The sequence below is a fragment of the Notamacropus eugenii genome, chromosome 2 (genome assembly GCF_028372415.1).
Source record: "Notamacropus eugenii isolate mMacEug1 chromosome 2, mMacEug1.pri_v2, whole genome shotgun sequence".
Classification (NCBI taxonomy): domain Eukaryota; kingdom Metazoa; phylum Chordata; class Mammalia; order Diprotodontia; family Macropodidae; genus Notamacropus; species Notamacropus eugenii.
Window position 1 is genome coordinate 332,307,044 of NC_092873.1, and position 20,993 is coordinate 332,328,036.

The 20,993-nt window shown below is 38.8% G+C and overlaps 1 protein-coding gene across 2 annotated transcripts in view; it reads right to left on the reverse strand.

Moving 5' to 3' along the window:
- The window catches only part of LOC140528060 (ATP-binding cassette sub-family A member 9-like), a 129,673-nt gene that overhangs the window by 73,176 nt on the left and 35,504 nt on the right, over positions 1–20,993 (reverse strand). For both annotated transcript variants that reach the window (XM_072645527.1, XM_072645528.1), the window contains exons 17-19: positions 9,487–9,626; positions 6,831–6,950; positions 4,647–4,848 (exon numbers count right to left, since the gene is read on the reverse strand). In XM_072645527.1, the coding sequence (XP_072501628.1) occupies positions 4,647–4,848; positions 6,831–6,950; positions 9,487–9,626 (462 nt within the window). The remainder of the gene's footprint in view (positions 1–4,646; positions 4,849–6,830; positions 6,951–9,486; positions 9,627–20,993) is intronic.

A 20,993-nucleotide genomic window follows, 5' to 3' on the forward strand; every position in this document is an offset into this window, starting at 1 on the left:
CAAAGAAACAAAGCTTTTACTACTTGTTTGCAGATGATATGATGCTATACTTAGAGAATCCTAGGGAATCAACTAAAAAACTACTTGAAATAATTAACAGCTGTAACAAAGTTGCAGGATATAAAATAAAACTACATAAATTGTTGGCATTTCTTTATACCACTAACAAATCCCAGCAGCAAGACATAGAAAGAGAAATTCCATTTAAGGTACCTGTACACAATATAAAATATTTGGGAGTCTACTTGCCAAGACAAACCCAGGAGCTATCAGAACACAATTACAAAACACTTAACACACAAATAAACTCAGACCTAAATAATTGGAAAAATATTACTTGCTTATGTGTAGGCCAGGCTAATATAATAAAAATGACAACTCTGCCTACATTAACTTATCCATTTGGTGCCATACCAATCAAACTGTCAAAAATTATTTTATAGAACTAGGAAATATAGTAGCAAAACTCATCTGAAAATACCAAAAATCCAGAATATCAAGGGAATTAATGAAAAGAAATGCAAAGGAAGGTGGTCCAACAGTTCCAGATCTAAAATTGTAATATGAAGCAGCAATCTCAAAACTGCTTGTTGCTGGCTGATAAACATAGTATAGATCAGTGGAGAAGAATGAAATAGTTCAGGTGAGACATGATACTAGAGTGGAAAAAGATGTGAAAAATAATGTTAAGGGAGAGATAACATTTGATAACAGATTTATGGGGTTAGTCCAAGTGAGGCATTGAGAATGATACCAAACTGGGCAGAGGATTAAAAAAAAAAAATTCTGATCTTTTCCCCTAGTTATCAAGAATAGTTAGCTAAACTAAGACCAAATAGAATAGGTACACAAGACACAATAGTCAATGACTATAGTAAACTACTTTTTGATAAACCCAAATACTCCAGTTTGTTGGATAAGAATTCACTGTTTGACAAAAAAGAAAACTGGAAAATAATATAGCAGAAACTAGGCACAGACCAGCATCTTACACCATATACCAAGATAAAGTCAATGGGCGTATGATTTAGAGATAAAAGATGATACTAGAAACAAATTAGGAGAGCAAGGAATAGTTTACCAGTTAAATCTATGGAGAATGGAAGAATTTATGATGAAACAAAAGATAGAGAACATTATATAATGCAAAATGGATACTTTTGATTAAAATAAATTAAAAAGATTTTGCAAAAAGCCAATGTAACCAAGATTAGAAGGGAAGCAGAAAGCTGGGGAAAAAATTTTTACAGCCAGGTCTCATTTTCAAAATACATAGAGAAGTGAGTTAAGTTTATAAGAATGTAAGTCTTTCCCTCATTGACAAATGGTCAAAGAACAGGCAGTTTTCAGCAGAAGAAATTAAAGCCATCTATAGTCGCATGAAAAAATGCTCTAAATCACTATTGATTATAGAAGTGCAAATTTAATCAACTCTAAAGTGCCACCTCACACCTATCAGATTGGCTAACATGACAAAACAGGAAAATAATAAATGTTGGAGATGTAGAAAAATCAGAACACTAATGCATTGTTGATGGAGTTGTAAATTGATCCAACCATTCTGGAGAAAAATTTGAAGCTATGCTCAAAGGGCTATAAAAATGTGCATACCCTTTAACCTAGCAATACCACTTCTGGGGCTGTATCCCAAAGGGATCATAAAAATGGGGAAAGGACTCACATATACAAAAATATTTATAGCAGCTCTTTTTGTGGTAGCCAAGAAATGGAAATTGAAGGAATGGCCATCAATTGGGGAATGGCTGAACAAGCCATAGTATATGAAAGATATCCTGCAACTTTTTCCATAAGAAAAAATGATGAGCAGTCAGACTTCATAAAAAAAAAACTGGAAAGACTTACATGACTTACATAACAGCCACACTGACTGATTTTGATAAACTTAGCTCTTCTCAACAATGCAAGTATCTAAGATAATTCCAAAAGGCTTACAATGAAAAGTGCTATCCACAACCAGAGAAAGAACTACGAAGTCTAAATGCAGATTAAAGCATACTATTTCATCATTTCTTCTTTTTTTTCTTTCTCATAGGTTTTCAATTTATTTCTAATTCTTTACAGTATGACTCATGTGGAAATATGTTTAATATAACTTCACAGTATAACTATATTCAGATTGGATGCTATCTTGGGGAGATGGAGAGGAAAGAGGGGAAAAATTTAAAACTCAAAGTCTTATAAAAGGAAATGTTGAAAACTAAAATTAACAACAAATATTTTTTAAAGATTGAGAGCTATTATAAAAATATGTGGAAAGAAAATTAACAGTTTGAAAAACAAGAGGTACAATACCTTACCCAAGAAAATAACTCCCTGCAAATTAGCAACGACCAAATAGAAGCCAATGACTCCATGAGAATCAACAAATAATAAAAACAAAATCAAAAGACTGAAAATAAATAAAAGACAAGGCACCTCACAAAAAAACTTTTAGCCACTGCTTTTTTCCCCCCAGAAATACTTCTGCAAAGGTCAAAAAAAGAGCTCCGGATGAAGAAAAAAAAATTGATTAAACAAAAAGAAATACTACTAAGATGTTTGGTGTCAAAATACATTAAAATTAACTAGGAAATTGGTGGTTGTTGTTTGCTATTCATTCTCATGACTGGCCTATAATACCCAAAAACCACTTAATGGTTACAGTTTGGGCCTAGTGAATGTAAATAGTAATTGTTTCTGTTTCTCTTTTGGCTATAGACCCATAGGGTCTTTCCCTCCCAGTATGATTTTTTTTTTATTTAAAGGGGCCATCCCTTGGCTCATTACTTTAACAGCTCTAACTATTAAATGGGATTTGCTTCAATCAAGGTGAGAACTCAGAAAGACCTTACCTTAAAAAGCCAATGTATCCCATTGCATCCTAGGACATCTTCAGTTGTCCTCATCTAAGTCATGGCATCATCTCCCTAATATCATGGTCCTCTTTGAGAACAAAGGACAACCACACACACAACCATGTCATGAGTTGCAAGTGAATTGGATTTATGTGAGGGAGGGCTGTGCAAAGTCACCAGCCTCACTTTTTTCTCCAGAATCATCTGCACCCAGTGGCCCAGTAAATAACAACTGTTTCTGTTTTGGTCAGAAACCTGCAGGGTCTCTCCCTCCCAGACTGATCTTTTTTTTTGACTGGGTAAAAGAGACTATTATTTGCCTCATTTCTTACCTAGCCTTAATCACTGAATGGGCATTACTTCAGTCAAATTGAGACCTGGGAAAGTCCTTAGCTTTAAAAGGTCAAGGTCCCTCACTGCTTCCCAGACCATCTCCAGTCATCTTGATCTATATCTTACCATTTGGCCCAGATAGAAATAGGAAGAGACAGGGAAAGGGGGATCTAAGAGGAAGATATTGTTAGTGAGTGAATGATCACAAACACAAATTTCAACTTTGGAGGACTGATCGTAAAGGAGGGATTTAAAGGAGGCAACTAAAGTTTTAGAATAGGAGATATGGATATGTGCTAGGTACAAAAGAGAAAGGGCAAAGAAGTAGAATCTGGACCCTCCAAATATTAGATTACTGATCTCCCTAGTTGCTAGTCTCCCTCTTTTTCTGTATAAAGAAATTTCATCTTTGTTTCACAATTACTATAAAACTTAAGCAGACATTGCTTGGGCCAGTGGAAATTTCCAATTAAGAGGAAACTTTGCCTGTTTGAATCATTCTCCAAGAAGAAATGCATGTACATTAACAATATTATTAATAAACTGTCTCTGACAGACGTTGGCCAAAAATGTCAGCTACAGAATTTGTCTTCCATAACATTAGTGGGCATCATTTTTTATCTTATCTATTCACTCAATTCCCTAAATATCTTGGATATCAGATTTTTGTAAGAGAGATATGATACAAAATTTTCCCCAATCAGTATTTTTTCTCCATATCCTAGCTGTACTGATTCTGTTTATGCAAAAACTTTTAAAGTCATCTTGTCATACTGATCTATATTTTGCCACTGGACCCAGATGACTCTAAAGGAGACAGTGAGGCTGGTGTTTTTGCACAGCCCTGGTCACTTAAATCCAATTTACTTTCAAGTCAATATGTCACTTTCCTGATGTCATTGGTCCTTTTTGAAAAGAAAGGACAAACAACGACAAATAGCAGAAATTGAATATTTTCCTTTTTTCAATTACTTCTGTTCTTGTTTCATTAGTTCTGGTTAGGAATTTTGCCTGTAAATAGACAAGAAAGGAATCTCCTTCAATTTCCCTTCAATTTTGCTGTGATGAGGAGACCTTAGCTTAGAGATTATGAAATATAATTCCCTCACTTTGCAGGTGAGGGAACAGCCCCAGAACACTGAGGTGACTTGCCCAATACTATACAGGTAGCAAAAGCACTGGATTGCAGGCCAGGAAAAACAAAACTGGGTTTAAGTTCCAGCTTTGTTTCTTACTATGCTAGTTAGTAGAAGAGGGACTGTATGTTCTTTGTGATTCACCAACTTTATACAAGGATCATACCCTCCCCTGACTGGCTCCTCTATTGAACCTGAACCTAGTCCACTAAACCCTAAGGAGTGGTGGGGAAAGCCAGAGCAAAAGATTTCCCCCCTTCTTCCGTTAGAGTTCTGACAACATATTTAAGGAGAAAAAAAGAGCTGGGATTTTTATACTCACAGGGTCAGAGAAGTTTTTCTATCGTGTTTTAGTTTCAAGAATCGAAGCCTTGCTATTGCCCAGACTTGCTGTCTCCAAAGAGCCATGCAACTGAGTGTCGCCTTCCTCCTTCCAGGTAGTGAAGAGAGAGGCTGGTCAAGTTCACCAAAGCCTTCAGAGTTTCTTGTCATTTGTCTTTGAGCCTGTACCCAACTGCCAAAATCTATAGGCAAATTGAGAAAGAGACAAAATAAAATAAACTACTTACAAGATGCTATTCTAAATCTATCAGTTTTCTCTTTGATGATACTGGAAAAAAGTTCCTAGAATATTCATGGTCATGACATAAATTAATTAATTATATCAATAAAGCAGGTAGGTGGGACAGTGGAAAGAATGCTGAACTTAGAGTCAAGAAAACCAGAATTCAAATTCTACTTCAGACTTTTACTAGCCACGTGACCTTGGGACAAGTCATTTAACCTCCCTCAACCTTAGTTCTCCCATCTACAAAATGGACATATTAATAACATATGCTTCATAGGATTGTTGTAAGTACTAAATGAAAACACACATAAAGCATTCTGCATACCTTAAATAACTATCTGAATGCTAGCTAATTTAATGTTCAAACATTTAGTGCCTTAAAAAACAAATCCAAGAGAGAGTATGAGACATAGAGGAAACTAAAAACATAAATGAGGTAAATCCCCTGCCCTGAAGGAACTTACATTTTTAGGAAGGAAAAATAAAACATATGCACAGACATGACAGTTTTTTGTAATTTTTTTAATTCCATAAACTATATGTAGTCATCAAATCCAAACATTGAGCAAAATTAAATTAAATTACTCCTGCAGAGTAAGAATAAATGTTTGGGAGTTTGTCTTTGAGAAATACTTTTATTCTTTCAAGTCATTTGAAAAATGTATTTATCTAAATCAAGAGTTCTTAACCATTGTGACTTCATTGGCTACTTTGGTAGTGTGATGAAGCCCTTTCTTAATATATTTTTAAATTCATAAAATAAAAAAACCATAAAATTATAAAGGAAACCAAATATATTTAAATAGTCACCAGAATATTAAAAACAAAGAAAATCAAGTTCATAGACCCAAGTTTAATTACCTATTATTGAAAGAGTATGTGCTTATGGTTTTGGGGGTTTATGTGGATTTGTTTGTTTGTTTGTTTTTGCTCGAGTACAGATCTATAACTAGGAATGCTTTTGCTTATAGAAAAAACACTAAATGTGCAGTAGAGTGGGGAGTTGTCAATTATACAAAAGGACAGTGGAATGGATGGGAGATGGCAGTGGCAAAGAGAGTAGTTAAATAGGCAGAGAAAAGCAGTAGGACAAATGACAATGTGACCACTGATATAGGAGAGAAAAGAAAGTCAGTCTCCCAGAGAATTCTGCCTACCTTGATGATTGTATGGGAAGACAGGTCTAGAGAAAGAGACATAGAAGCAATGGAACACTGAGGATGTTAGCTTGGGAGATTGAGAAAGGGATTACCTGCATTTCAGTTGGACCAGTGAAGGACCATGAAACGAGGTAGGATACTAAGGTAGTGGCTATTGTAGGGGACTAAGAGGGCACCAGGTCAGAGATATTTGCTAAATAAGAGTCTAATCTTGTTCATTTACTATTATCATTTTATGGATTATTATTATTATCTTCATCATCATCATTATTTATTGTTAACCTCCAGGCCCTCAAGCACAATGCCTTGGCACATAGTAAAGGTTCAATGAATATTAGCTGAATTAATCTAAGCCAACATTAGAAAGCAATACAGACAAATTCTTATATGGTATTATTGAAAGGACTCAAGAATTGTATCTCTCACCAAAAGTATCTCTGGATATACATTTGTTATAAATTCATGAAATTACACCATTAGAATGTCCTTCTTTTGGGAAAAAAATTTTTACTTTCTATTAAAATTAAAATATATTTGTTAAAAAAATAAGCAATTTATAGCTATTAACATACATATTAACATAAGAATTAGATAATGATTCTGAAATTAAAAGTAACTATAAAAATTTCATTTTTTAACAGAATGCAAAGGAAAAGTGAGTTCACAGAATGAACACAGAACCTGAGGCTGTGGGGCCATTATCAGCCATGACATAATTACTGATTTATACATTTCAAGTGATAATTTCATTGTTGATTTCCAGCATAATTTTTTTTACCTGCTTCATCAGTTGCTGTTTTTCCTTCTAATTTTAGGAAGACTTCATTCAGAGTTGTCACAGAAACACCATAATGTACAATGCCTTGGCCATTATAACTATCAATATCTCGGTAAAGATCTAAAGAACACATCATAATATTAAAATTTTAAGAATTATTGCTTAGATTGATAGTAAATATATTACTAAAGAGACAGAAAGAACAATCTCAGAATTATCCTCAACTCCCTCTTTCTTCCTTCCCCCACATATCTAATCAGTTGCCAGATCTCACTATTTCTATCTTCACAACATCTCTCCCATATGACCCTTCTTTGTATTCACATAGCAACTACCTTATTTCAAACAATCCTCTTCTCACCAGGACTATTGCACTGATCTTCTAACGCTTTGTCTCAATTTTCTCCCAATTCCAATACGTCTTCAACACAAGTGCTAAAATAACTTCCAGTGACTTCTTGTAGCTCAAGGCAAAAAATATAAACTCTTCTGCTTGGCTTTTAAAACCCTTCACAAGCTGTCCCCAAACTATCTTTCCCATTACGTATTACTCCACTTCCTACACTTGTGATCCAACTAGACTGGCCTTCTCTCTGTTCTTTGGACTGTATTCCTTTTTTTTATCTTGTGCATTGCACTGGCATGGCTAGACCACATTCACTCCTTACCTCATAGAATCTCTCCCTTTCTTCAAGATGCCGCTCATCCACCATCTTTTACATGAAGTTGTTCCTGATCATATCAACTGCTAGTTCTCTACCTACTTCCTATTTCAGTAACTTGTATTCTATTGAGATTTACATACGCATAGACTTCCTTGAGAACTTGGTTTGTACCTAAGGTGCAGTAAGAGACTGGGCAGACCAGTGCCAAGAAATCTTAGTTCCCTAGCCTCAGACATCACAGCATCCAAGCCATGCCCAACCCATAGAAGGAGTCACAACAAAAGAAAAGATTGAGGTAAAATCCAGAAAGCAAAGTATTTTGGATACCTTCTATGGGCACAATAAAAATATCAGAATGGGTCTAAATAGGCTTCCAAGCAAGCAATGGAATCAATTTTGAGTTCAAAACTATTTAAGGAGGAAACGGAGAAGGAGCCAAAAGCAAAACGTCAGTTGATTCACTTTGAGATTAAGGCAAAATTCCTGCAGAAGATGATGCTTAGTCTAAATCATTCCACTGAGGACCAAGCAGACCCTGCTCATATCACCCAAGAGTATAATGGGGAATAAGTCTGATCCAAATGCAAAGCCACAACGCAGAAACTGAGCCTGAAGATACAAGTGAAAAGAGGAGAATGTCAAACACAATGAAGAAATTCAAAGCAACAAGATAAACTCAAGGAGTAAACTCCACAATAGATAAAAATAGACGAGACTAACTCCACAATAGGCTTAAGGAGAGACTCAGAGAAAAGAATGCCTTGACCACAAGAACTATAGGAGAACCTGGAAGAAATTATATATAATTTACAAAAAATTGTACAAAATAATTACAAAAAAATGCCAAAGGAATCAACAGTCACAAAGGAAGATTAATATTTTAGAAAAAATAGTGACAAAAAATCTTACACATGAATTGAACCCTTGATAACTACAATAAGCCAAACAGAAAACAATGATTCCATAAGACAAAAATTGGTAGGGAGAAGAAAGACAAAATATGGAAAAATAGAAGAAAATATAAAATATGTGCTAAAAAAACTCACCAAGAAAAGAGGTCAAAGAAGTAATCTAATAATAATCAGACCACCAGAAATTAGAGTCCTTAAAACAAAAGGGCCTGGGTATCATGCTTCAATAAATCATTAATGAAAACTATTCAAAGCTGTTAGAACCGGAGGGCAAAGTAAAACTAGAAAGAATCCAACAGTTACTCCTGAAAGAAATATCAAAATGAAAATTCTCACTAATATCATAGCCCAGACCCTGAATATTCAGGCCTGAGGAACAAATGCTGCAAGCTGTCAAAATGAAAAAGCTCAAATACCAAGGAATCCCAGTCTGGATCACATAAACCATGGCAGCTACCATGATAAAGAAGAGGACTTTAGATAGAATATTCCAAAAAGCAAAAGGAAGGACTTATAACCAAAAACCAAAAAATAGAACATAAAAGTACTGAGGAAATAAGGAGATTTAATGAAAATAGAGGACTTTTCAAGCCCTCTTGATGAAAAGACCAGACCTGAATAGAAACAGAAGTGGAAATTAAATCTCTCTCCATTTGGAATTTACAATTCTAAATCAGATAACTTTCTGATAATGTACTACAATTCAGTCTCAGATATAGGAAAGTCTGAAAGACAGATTAAATATCTGCAGTCTTTAATTTAATTGTATGTTCCAAAAAAGTTTGACCCCTGGAATTTGACTGAATTGAAAGTTCCTTTTCTTTATGAAGGAAAAAAAAGCTTTTCCCTAGCCTAGTGAAGTAAAACTAAAAGATGGAAAAGCCCATTTTTTCTCTTAAGAGAAAGTGGTACAACTTCAATGGAGGACTTCAGTTGAAACCCCATCAAGACGTGGGAGACATAGTTGAGGTATAACAGAGGCCAGACACAATACCCAGGTCCCAGGTTAGTGTAGACCAAACCAAACCAGGAAAAACAGGAAAATGACACCAGTGGAAGACATTCTGCTTAATTAGTTACCTGGAAATTTATCTGTCCTTTCAAAGGGCAAAGTATACACAAGCTTTTCTTCACTTTCTTCTCTTAATTTGGCATCAGGGATATGATGTTTAACAAGAGATGTTATTGTCTCTGAGTCACAGTTTTCATTCTTGTGCAAACTGATGGTTTTGTTAAAAAAAGAAAAGGCCATATGTTTATATTGTATACTTACCACCACAACCTTGAAAAGAAATTTTAATGTTCATCTGTATATATCATTTTACTAGACTTTATGAAAGATACAAAGAAAATGTCCTTGTCACTGACTTTGAAACATCTATACCCAGTTTTTCAGATTTATTGGCATAGAGTCAGGCAAAATAGTTCTTAATTATTGCTTTAATTTCCTCTTCATTGGTGGTGAATCCACCCTTTTTATTTTTGTTGCTGGTAATTTGGTTTTCTTCTTTCTTTTTTAAAATTAAATTAACCAAAGATTTATCTATTTTAATTGGTTTTGTTTTTTAATAAAACCTGCTTTTAGTTTTGTTTATTAGTTCAATACTTTTCTTGCTTTCAATTTTATTAATCTCTCCTTTGATTTTCAAAATTTTTTAATTTGGTATTTAATTGGGGATTTTTAATTTGTTCTTTTTCTAGTATTTTTAGTTGCATGTCCATTTCGTAGATCTCTTTCTCTATTTCATTCATGTAAGCATTTAGAGATATACACTTACCTCTAAATCCTGCTTTGGCTAGATCTTGTAAATTTTGTTATGTTATCCCATTATTGTTATTCTCTTTGATGAAATTATTGATTGTTTCAATAATTTCTTGTTTGACCCACTCATTCTTTAGGATTAGACTATTTAGTTTCCAATTCATTTTAATCTATTTTTCCATGGCCCTTTATTACACGAAATTTTTATTGCATCATAATCTGTCAATTTTTGTGTAAGTGCCATGTATCACTGAGAAAAAATGCATTCTTTTCTATTCCACTTCAATTTTCTCTATTATGTCTAATTTTTCTAAAAATTTATTGACCTCTTTAGCTTCTTTCTTGTTTATTTTGTGTTTAGATTTATCTGGTTCTGAGAAGGCGAAGTTGAGGTCCCCCATTAGTATTGTTTTCCTATCCATTTCTTCCTACAACTCACTTAACTTTTCTAAGAATTTGGATGTTATACCATTAGGTGCATATATGTTTAGTACTGGAATTTCTTGATTGTATCTTTTAGCAAATCTTCCATATCTGGTTTAATTAGATCTGTTTTTGCTTTTGCCTAGTCTGAGATCAAGATTGCTACAGCTGGTTTTATTTACTTCAGCTAAAGCATAATATATTCTGCCCCAAGCTTTTACCTTTACTCTGTCTGTATCTCTCTGTGCTTCAAATTTCTATCTTGTAAACAACATATTGTAGGATTTTGGTTTTCAATCCACTCTGTTATCCAATTCTGTTTTATGGGAAAGTTGAACCCATTCACATTCATAGTTATGATCACTGTGTATTTCTCTCCATCTATTTTCCCTCTGCTTATACTTCTCTTTCCTTTTACCCTATCTCTCCTCACCAGTTTTGCTTCTGACCATCACCTCCCTCAGTTTGCCCTTCCTTCTATTAACTCCCACTTTTCCTTTCCCCTTTCCCTTCCTATTTCCCTATAGGATAAGATAAATTTCTATACCCAACTGAATGTGCATGTTACTCCTTCTTTAAGCCAAATCCGATGAGAGTAATGGTCATACAATGCTCACCCCTCTCCCTTCTTTCCCTTTAGTGTAACACATCCTTTGTACTTCTTCATTTGATATAATTTGCCCTATTCTACCTCCCCCTTTCCACTTCTCCCAGTACAATCCTTTTTGTCACTCCTTAATTTTTTATGCCATCATATCAAAGTCAAGTTATACCCACACCCTTTATATGTCTATATTCGTTCTAATTGCCCTAATAGAAATACAATTCTTGAGAGTTAAAATATCAGTTTCCCATATAGGGATGTAAACAGTTTAACCTTATTGAGTAATATTACACCCTATTTTTCAAAGACAAATCACAGCCATATGACATAATCCCAGCATTGGAGAGGCCTTTAGAAATCATTCAGTTCAACCTTCATCCCCACCCCCAATTTCATTATGCTTACAGGACTCTTCTCATTCTCATTATTATCCTTTTAGAGATGAATCTTTGATAAACTGACTCTATGAAACTGCATAGGTATTTGTTAAGTATTTTATAAAACATGGCTTTTGCTTGATAATTTTTGAGAAAACACAGTGCTGATGGTTAGAAGGCAATGTCCTTTCTTCTCTTCCCTATGTGCCACTTGAATTCTTTTTGATCTTTTAAAATCCAATTGAAATGCTACTTACTTCAAAAGGTTTCTCTTGTTGCATCCTTTTGGAGCAAAGAATCTATTGTCATTTACATAGCAGCTTATTTTGTATTTTTATAATGCAATTATGTTTTTTAGAAATGAAAAAAATTTGCTTCAACTTATTGTGCAAACTACCAACATATTTCCACTTGAGTCTTCACAAAGATACAATCCCTGAGCACAATTGAGTACAACAACATAAAAAGTAATTGTGAAATCCTGTAATAAGAGAGCTGAGAGGCAGCATGTGTACCCAAATCCCTCACCAGAATTAGACAGGAAATACACCAAAGAAACTTAAAAGAAAAGCTCCAAGAACTAAAAGTGAAAAAAAAGGAAAGAAATTTTCTGAATGAATCAAAGAAGTCCCCAGAAAGGGAGAGGCAAGCAGTACAGAGAGACTAAGGAAACACAGAAGCAAATAAAAATTCCTAATATAATAAAGAAATCTATAATGACAAAAAGGATTATGAGATAAGAGAATTCCAGGATAAAAGTGTATGAGGGGTGTAATTAGAGCTGTGCATGAAACGAATATCTAAAGTAGAATAGATAGCGTAGATAGGAAAACCTGGAAATCAATAGATACCTTGAAAGGGAAAAAAGAAATGGATAAGAAAGAACCCAAATGATACAAGAAGAAACAGAGTAAAATGAATAGAGGGAAATTGGAAGAATATAGAAGATATCTACTGTCAAAAATGACTGACCTGAAAAACAGGTTATGGAAAGACAGTCTAAGGACCTTACATTTACCAAGGGAACACGATAAAATAAGAAATTTAAATAACCTATTGAGGAAATCCTAAAGTAATGCTGGACCATATTAAATCCAAAGGGAAAAATGATATAATACAAAGTTACCACCAGAAAGGAATTCCAGTTATCTCTCATAAAAAAATATGGTCATCAAGTTCCAGAATCACCAGATTGAATAGAAAATGTTGCAAATGAGTAAGAGACAGAACATACAGCAGTCAGATACAAAGAGGACTGGCTACTGGTTTTCCCCTGCATGCTAGAGTCCGGTCTACAGACATGCTCATGTTTTCCTCATAATTTAAAAAGTCTCACTTGATCCAACCATCTCTGCTAATTATTACTTTATATGGCTCTTCAATTTTGTGACAACTCATTGAGAGGACTATCTAAAATAGCTGCATCTACTTTTCCTTTAATTCTTTTTTAACTCTTTCCAGTCTGGCTTATGACCTCATCATTCAACTGAAAGTGATACCTCCAAAATAACTAATGATCTTTTAATTGACCTCTTCTTAATTATCCTAATCTTGATACTCTCTTATCTCCAGATTTTCATGACACCTCTCTCCTGGTTTTCCTCTCAACTGTCTGACCACTCATGCCTACCAACTAGACTAATCCCCCAATGTTCTTTTCTAGGTTTTCTTCTCCCTCTATATTATTTTATGTTGGGACTGGAAGCTCAATTCCGTGTGGACAGTCTCGGGCAGGTAAAAGTGGGACTTCTAAATCTTAGAGTCTTACGAGGCCCTCCATGAACAGCGGGGGTTCGAGAAGGTCAGACCGAGCTAGCTCGTCTAGCTCGGGTATTTCTGCCTCTCCCCCGGAGATACCTGATGGGTGGAGTCTCCCTGCCCTCGAGGTCGTCCCGGATTGGAGCACACCTAGTTACCTAACAGCATGGTATTGAGATGCAAACTGTGTGGCTGAAGATTAAGTAGGATTGAGGAAGCCAGAAAGCTCTTAGCACGTGTGGAGCCAAAGAGAAAAGTAGGGCTCCGCTTCTTTTCTTTCCCCTCTCCCCTCCCCCTCTCTCCCCCGCTTGTACTTCTACTTCCATTCCCTTAAGCTTAGCCTTCTTAGGAAATCTCCCCCTCTTCGTCCTAAGAAAGAAGAGCCCCTGCACTTGTAACCGAAACCCTGTAATAAAGCTCAACCCCTGTTTGACTCTGGAACGTCCTTTCTCTCATATGTGCATCCGGCGTGGCCAGCCGAAGACCTCGGGAGGTGAGGTAAGAAAGACTCGGGTAGCCCAATACAGGCCTCTAGGCTTGGCAGTTGGCGTCCCAACAGGGATTGGGAGCGTAGATAATCCTGGGTGCTTTTGGGGTACACCCGGAAGGGGCTGTGAAAGAAGCGAGTCCCGAATCCTAGATTCGGAAGGAGAGAAAGGGGAGAGAAGCTTCCCAAACCCCTGGGAAAAGGGCGGAGATGGGGAATCTATTGCCAGTAATAAAGCCAGAGGAACAGGAGGTCTGGGCTGAGACACTTCACAGGGAATGCAGGAAGGCGGGGGTCACAATAGAGTTAGATGACCTCCGAGAATTTTGTGAAAGGATTTGGAAAGTTTCTCCTTGGCTCAAGCAGGCAGGAATATCAAGAGAAAAATGGGGAGCGGTCGGAGAGCAAATGACTGCTTACGAGCAACAATACCCTGGGGAGCTGGAGGATTTAGATTTCCTGATATTCGGTGTAATTAAAAGCATGCTGGAAGGGCCGGAGAGGCCAGGGCGGGATTGGAATAAGAGTGGAAGCGGAGAGAGGGGAGGGGAGGACCCAGGCAAGCAGAAAGTTAAGCGGAAAGTTAAGGAGCATAAAGAAAAAATAGATTCGGAGCTCCATCTAGAGGATGGGAAAGGCGAGGCAGGGGAGAATACGCCGTGCCTTCCCTCCGCGCCTCCTTATAACCTGCTCCATTGGTCAGACAGTTCAGGGCCACAGTCCAGTTTGGAAAAAGGAATAAGAAAGGCTATAGAGAATGGAGAAGATGTAGGGACATTTCCTGTGTTAGAAATAGCGGACCCCAGTGTCCCCGGTGGGGTTCGGAGGAGCCACATACCCATAGAGTGGAAGAGAGTGGCGACTCTTAAAGAGGCTTGTACCAAGCATGGCCCTAATTCACCCTTTGTTATAGCCATGCTTGAAACTCTCAGCGGTCAGTTCGTTCTGACTCCTAATGACTGGAAGAGCTTAGCTAGAGCCTGCCTTACCCCTGGGCAGAATGTGATTTGGGTATCAGAATTTTCTCAGAGGGTAAAGAGCACTACCGGTGGGCTAGGGGCTCAGGCCCCCCAGGCTTATCAGCAATTTACAGGAACAGGGCAGTTTGAGGCTACAGGAAATCAATTACAGTACTCAGCCTCCGATTATGTTTTGATTGCCGGAATGGCTATTGCCGCCTGGAAGGTTATAGCCTCTAAGAAAGAGAGAGAGTTTCCCATGACTAGGATTACGCAAGGAAACAATGAGCCATTTACTAATTTTGTGGCCAGGCTGCAGGAGGCAGTAGGTCGAGATATGGGAGAGGAAAACCAAGGGACAGAGATAGTGTTGAGGACATTGCTGCGGCAGAATTGTAATCATGACTGCAAAAAGGCAATGCTGGGACTGCCAAAGAATGCATCTGTTGAAGAGATGATACAGAGATGTGAAAGGGTAGGAAGTCAGGTCTACTTGGCACAGGTGCAAGGGAAGTACCTGGCTGCCGCCTTAAGTAATATCTCTTTGGAGAAAAAATGTTTTAACTGCGGAAAACCGGGACACCTTAAGAAAGAGTGTAGGAAAGAAATAAGTACAGGGAGGGGCCAGGACCCTTGTTTTTCATGTGGAAAGCCAGGTCACTTAGCTAAACAATGTAGGAAGTCGGGAAACGGGGTGAGGGGCCCCTCGAGGGCCCCGAAAGTGTACCCTTTGGCAGAGAATCGGGATGGCCCCTTGGAGGGAGAATACAGGAGATTATGGGGCCAGAGGAAGGAAAGCAACACCTTTACAGCTTAGAGAAGTGCCAGCTTGCAGCTCATCAGTTTGCCATGATTCCCCTGAGAGACCCCATACAGGAGGAATCCCTCATATTACAGAACCCCTCTCATGCACCCGTAGTTATATATACAGGAGTTTATCCCACCGGCACCACAGCACTTCCATGCTCCAATGTGGTAGCCGAGCCAGCTCATATAGACAATCAGCTTCCCATAGCTATTGCCCTTCCTTTAAAGCACTCAGTTCAAATCCAGTTACTAAAGGAAATAGGACAGAATAGACCTGAGTGTACGATCTGGCTTAATGGAATTCCCATGACTGGCCTCCTTGATACTGGAGCGGATAGGACCTGCCTTAGCGGTCGCTCAGTACCCCGGCACTGGAAGCTTAAAGAAAGCCAGAGACCAGTGTGGGGAATAGGAGGGTGCCAAAATACCTTAGAGACAATGCACCCAGTAAAGTGGGAGGCAGAGGATCGCCAAGGGACCGTATGGCCGTTGGTGATTCCAGGACTTAGTTTTAACATCTGGGGCAGGGACATTATGAGCCGCCTCGGGATGAAGCTATCAAATTTTTAGTAAGGGCCATTGCAGTTGCACTGGAGTCCCCACCCTTGAATTGGAAGTCAGACACCCCGATTTGGGTGGAGCAATGGTCCCTGACCCCAGAAAAACTCCAGGCACTACAACTATTGGTTAAGGAGCAATTAGAAAAAGGAAATATAGAACCATCAAAGTCACCCTGGAATGCTCCTGTGTTTGTTATAAAGAAAAAATCCGGGAAATTCAGGTTCCTTACAGATCTAAGGAAGGTAAATCAGTCTCTCATGCCTATGGGAGCCCTGCAACCAGGTCTCCCTTCTCCTAATGCCATCCCGGAGGGTTGGTCACTTATAATCATTGATATTCAGGATTGTTTTTTTTCCATTCCTTTAAACAAAGTAGATTGTCCTCGGTTTGCTTTTACAATACCTCACCCCAATAACGAAGGACCTGCAAAGAGGTATCAGTGGAAGGTATTGCCCCAAGGTATGAGTTGCAGCCCCACCATCTGCCAGTGGTATGTTAATCAAGCCTTAGAAAGCCCCAGACAGCAATACCAATGCAAAATCATCCATTATATGGATGACATCCTTATAGCTGCACCTCAGCTCAAGGAACTGGAGAAGTGTTTCCAAGCAGTAGAAAGGAACCTTTTAGGACTAGGATTAGTTATTGCTCCTGAAAAGATACAGAGAGGACCCAATTACAAATATTTGGGATATCAGATACAGGGCACCATCATTCGGCCGGAACCCCCAAAATGGGATATAAAGATCCAAACACTCAATGATGCTCAGAAACTAGTAGGAGCTATCCAATGGATAAGATCAAAGGTGCCTATACCTTTACCTCTCATGCAACCTTTATATTCACTATTGACAGGAGACTCTGCTTTAAATTCCCCACGAACATTGACTCCTGAAGCAGCCAAGGCCATAGAGGCAATAAAAAAACAATTTTTAGAGTCCACCACATTTCGGTGGGATCCAGGAGGAGATCTGGAGGTATCTATTATCTCCACCACACCTCCCTATGCCGTCATACATCAAAAAGAGAAGCCCCTAGAGTGGGTATATTTAAGTAAAACAGGAAGCAGTTTACTAAACAAGTGGGAATTTCTAGGACGGTTAGCACTAGAGGCAGTAAGAAGAGCCACCCACATATACCAAAAACAGCCAATTCTTTATGCTACACTCACCACTAAGGATGTAGAAGAGTTAGCTCAGAATCATGTTTCTTGGGCCACTATACTCCACTGGGCCCAGATGAAACCAAATTCGACTTTTCTATTCAAAGAATTATTACAGTGGGCCCCAGCACCAGTGAAAAGGTACTCACCAAACCCAGTAGAAGGGCCTAACATTTTTACAGATGCCACGAAACATCACAAGGCATCTATTTATAATTCGGCCTCCCAAGAGATATATATAGTTAACACACCCTACACCTCTACTCAACAGAACGAATTGGAAGCTATAATCCAAGCTCTCCAAATATATAGTGACATACCCATTAATATTATCACTGATAGTCAGTATGCATCTTTATTAATTTCACGGATTGAGGACTCTATTGTAGATTATCGGTCCAATATTTTTTCACAGTGTGAGCGGCTATTGACCACCATTAATAACAGAACACACCCTTTTTATGTTTTACATGTGCGCTCACATACAAATGGCACAGGACCAATTTTTGAAGGAAATCAAATAGCAGACAATTCACTATACCTGGTAGGGCACACTGTGGAACCACAAGAAAGGGCCCAAAAGGCTCATGATAGGTTCCACCTAGCCACAGAAGCCCTCTGCAAATTATATGGGATAACTCAGGAACAGGCCAGAAAAATTGTTAAGAGCTGTCTCCAATGTATCCCATTCCACCCATCTCTAGACCAGGGTGTCAATCCTCGTGGCTTGGCACCCAATGAAATTTGGCAAATGGATGTCACCCATCTTAAGGGCCAGTGCATACATGTGACAGTTGACACATGGTCCGGATTCCTTATGGTGACTTTACAGCCAGGTGAATCAAGTGCTAAAGTAATTCAACATCTTTGGCACTGTTTTTCTGTTTCAGGCTTACCCTTAGAAATAAAGACAGATAACGGCCCTGCCTATACTTCTCAAACCCTTACACACTTCCTCCGCGATCTAGGGATTCGACATGTTACAGGAATCCCCTACAATCCACAAGGCCAGGCCATAGTGGAAAGGGCCAATCTCACCTTGAAGGCGATCCTCGCTAAACAAAGAAGGGGAAAAGGTCGCCTAACACAATCAGAGCTTGATACAGCTGTGTATACACACAATTTTTTGCATATCTCAAGAAACTCACATACTACTCCAGCTATGAGACATTTTGTGACTTTTCCAAGACAACCCCGCAAGGAAAGTAATACCCAGGCTGGATATAAAGACACATGGGCCATGGTAAAGGATATGGCCTCAGGGAAATGGAAAGGTCCGTATAAGATACTAATATGGGGTCCAGGGTATGTTTGTGTCTCCACAGGAAAAGGTGATGCGTGGATTCCCATTAGAAGGATCCGTAGGTGGGAACCGAGGTCGGAGACGACGGAGACGCAGGAGGCGGAGACCCCGGAGAGCCCAGAGACCCCGGAGAAGGATCATACACCACCTGAGCCTGCTGCTGACAGCTTTAACCTTGCTGCCCAGAGAGGAAGCAGCCCTCATCACAACCGCAGACACTGCTGCTGACAGCTTCCCATCTAGGCATCCTTTTTTCGCCAGCTGAATGAGGACTTTGATATCACAAACCCAGGACACTTGGGTGGGGAGGAGGTGACCAATTTTCCACCTGTATAGATCCATTTGCAAGATTAAGGGAGTGGTGACGTGTAAGGCGCCTACACCAGCTGCTTCTCTTAAAATATGCTTTGGGATTTTAGTTGATTGCACTTCCTCTGTTGTAACTCAGCCATTTAGTTTCATCTTTGTTTTATTTGATGCCTCCCTTTGTCAGTTGTGCTAGCTGCAGATTTCTGTGTGAATGAAGTCTTGTTGTAAGGTACTCATATGCTAAAGGCCTTCCTAATCCACTCAGCCTCCAGCCACTGTTTGCTCTAGAGCCAGGTGCGCTCCGCGCATAACAAAGAAGGGGATATGTTGGGACTGGAAGCTCAATTCCGTGTGGACAGTCTCGGGCAGGTAAAAGTGGGACTTCTAAATCTTAGAGTCTTACGAGGCCCTCCATGAACAGCGGGGGTTCGAGAAGGTCAGACCGAGCTAGCTCGTCTAGCTCGGGTATTTCTGCCTCTCCCCCGGAGATACCTGATGGGTGGAGTCTCCCTGCCCTCGAGGTCGTCCCGGATTGGAGCACACCTAGTTACCTAACAGCATGGTATTGAGATGCAAACTGTGTGGCTGAAGATTAAGTAGGATTGAGGAAGCCAGAAAGCTCTTAGCACGTGTGGAGCCAAAGAGAAAAGTAGGGCTCCGCTTCTTTTCTTTCCCCTCTCCCCTCCCCCTCTCTCCCCCGCTTGTACTTCTACTTCCATTCCCTTAAGCTTAGCCTTCTTAGGAAATCTCCCCCTCTTCGTCCTAAGAAAGAAGAGCCCCTGCACTTGTAACCGAAACCCTGTAATAAAGCTCAACCCCTGTTTGACTCTGGAACGTCCTTTCTCTCATATGTGCATCCGGCGTGGCCAGCCGAAGACCTCGGGAGGTGAGGTAAGAAAGACTCGGGTAGCCCAATACAGGCCTCTAGGCTTGGCAATTTTACTTAATGATCTCATCAGCTTCCAAAATAATTATCTATATGCAGATGATTCTCAGATCTACTAGCCCAAGGCTGACTTCTCCAGGGACCTCTAGGCTCATATCTTCAACTGTCTTCTAAAGATATAAGAAACTGAATGTTTCATAGACATCTTAAACTCAAGATGTCTAAAACTGAATTCATTTTCTTTCCTCCAAAACCCTCCCTTCTCCTTAATTCCCTTTTTATTGTTGAGAGTGCTACCATCCTTTCATCCCCCCAGGCTCACAACCTAGAAATCTGTCTAAACTCCTCACCTCAATATCCAATCAATTGTCAAGTCTAGTTATTTCTGCCTTCATAAAATCACTTGTATATGCTTCTTTCTCTCCTCTGATGCTTCAATCAACCTGATGCAGGCCCTCATACATGGAGTGTTGTAATAACCTACTGGTTAGTCTCCCTGCTTCAAGTCTCTTCACACTCAAATCTATCCTCCATTCTACTGTCAAAGTGATCTTCCTGAAGCAAAGGGTGAACTATATCATTGCCTTCCCTCCTTTCTTCTCCCTGTGCCCCTCCCCAATTCAATAAATTGCAATGGCTCCCTGTTATTCCCAGGGTCAAATGAAGAATTTTTGGTCTGGTGTTGAAAGTCTATCATAATCTACCTCCTTCCTAACTTTCCAATATTCTTACATGCTACTTCCCTCCAATCTCCTTGCCATTCCTCACATGTGGCATCCCATCTCTAATGGAACACTTTCCTTTGCTATCCTCTAGCCCTGGAATGCTTTCTTGTCTCTGCTTTCTGGCTTCCCTAGCTCTGTTCCAATCACAACTGAAGTCTTGGGTACTGCAAGAAGTCTTTTCTGCTCCTTCTCAATCTTAGGGCCTCCCCTCTGAGATTACCCTCAATTTATTCTAAATATATATTGTTTACTCTTTGATTGTGTTCAATTCCAGTTTACATCCTTTAAGTCAGATTTCCTGCCCAGTTCTGAAATCTTATCATGAAAAAGCAAGAGCTTGTAACCACAATGAATGATAGTTAATAGTAATGGGGGAAACTGTCATTGCTTTGAAAAAAATCATATTCTAGCTCTTTTCCATTTCTTTCACTCACTGAAAAATCTTAAGTAATTTAAAATGCTCT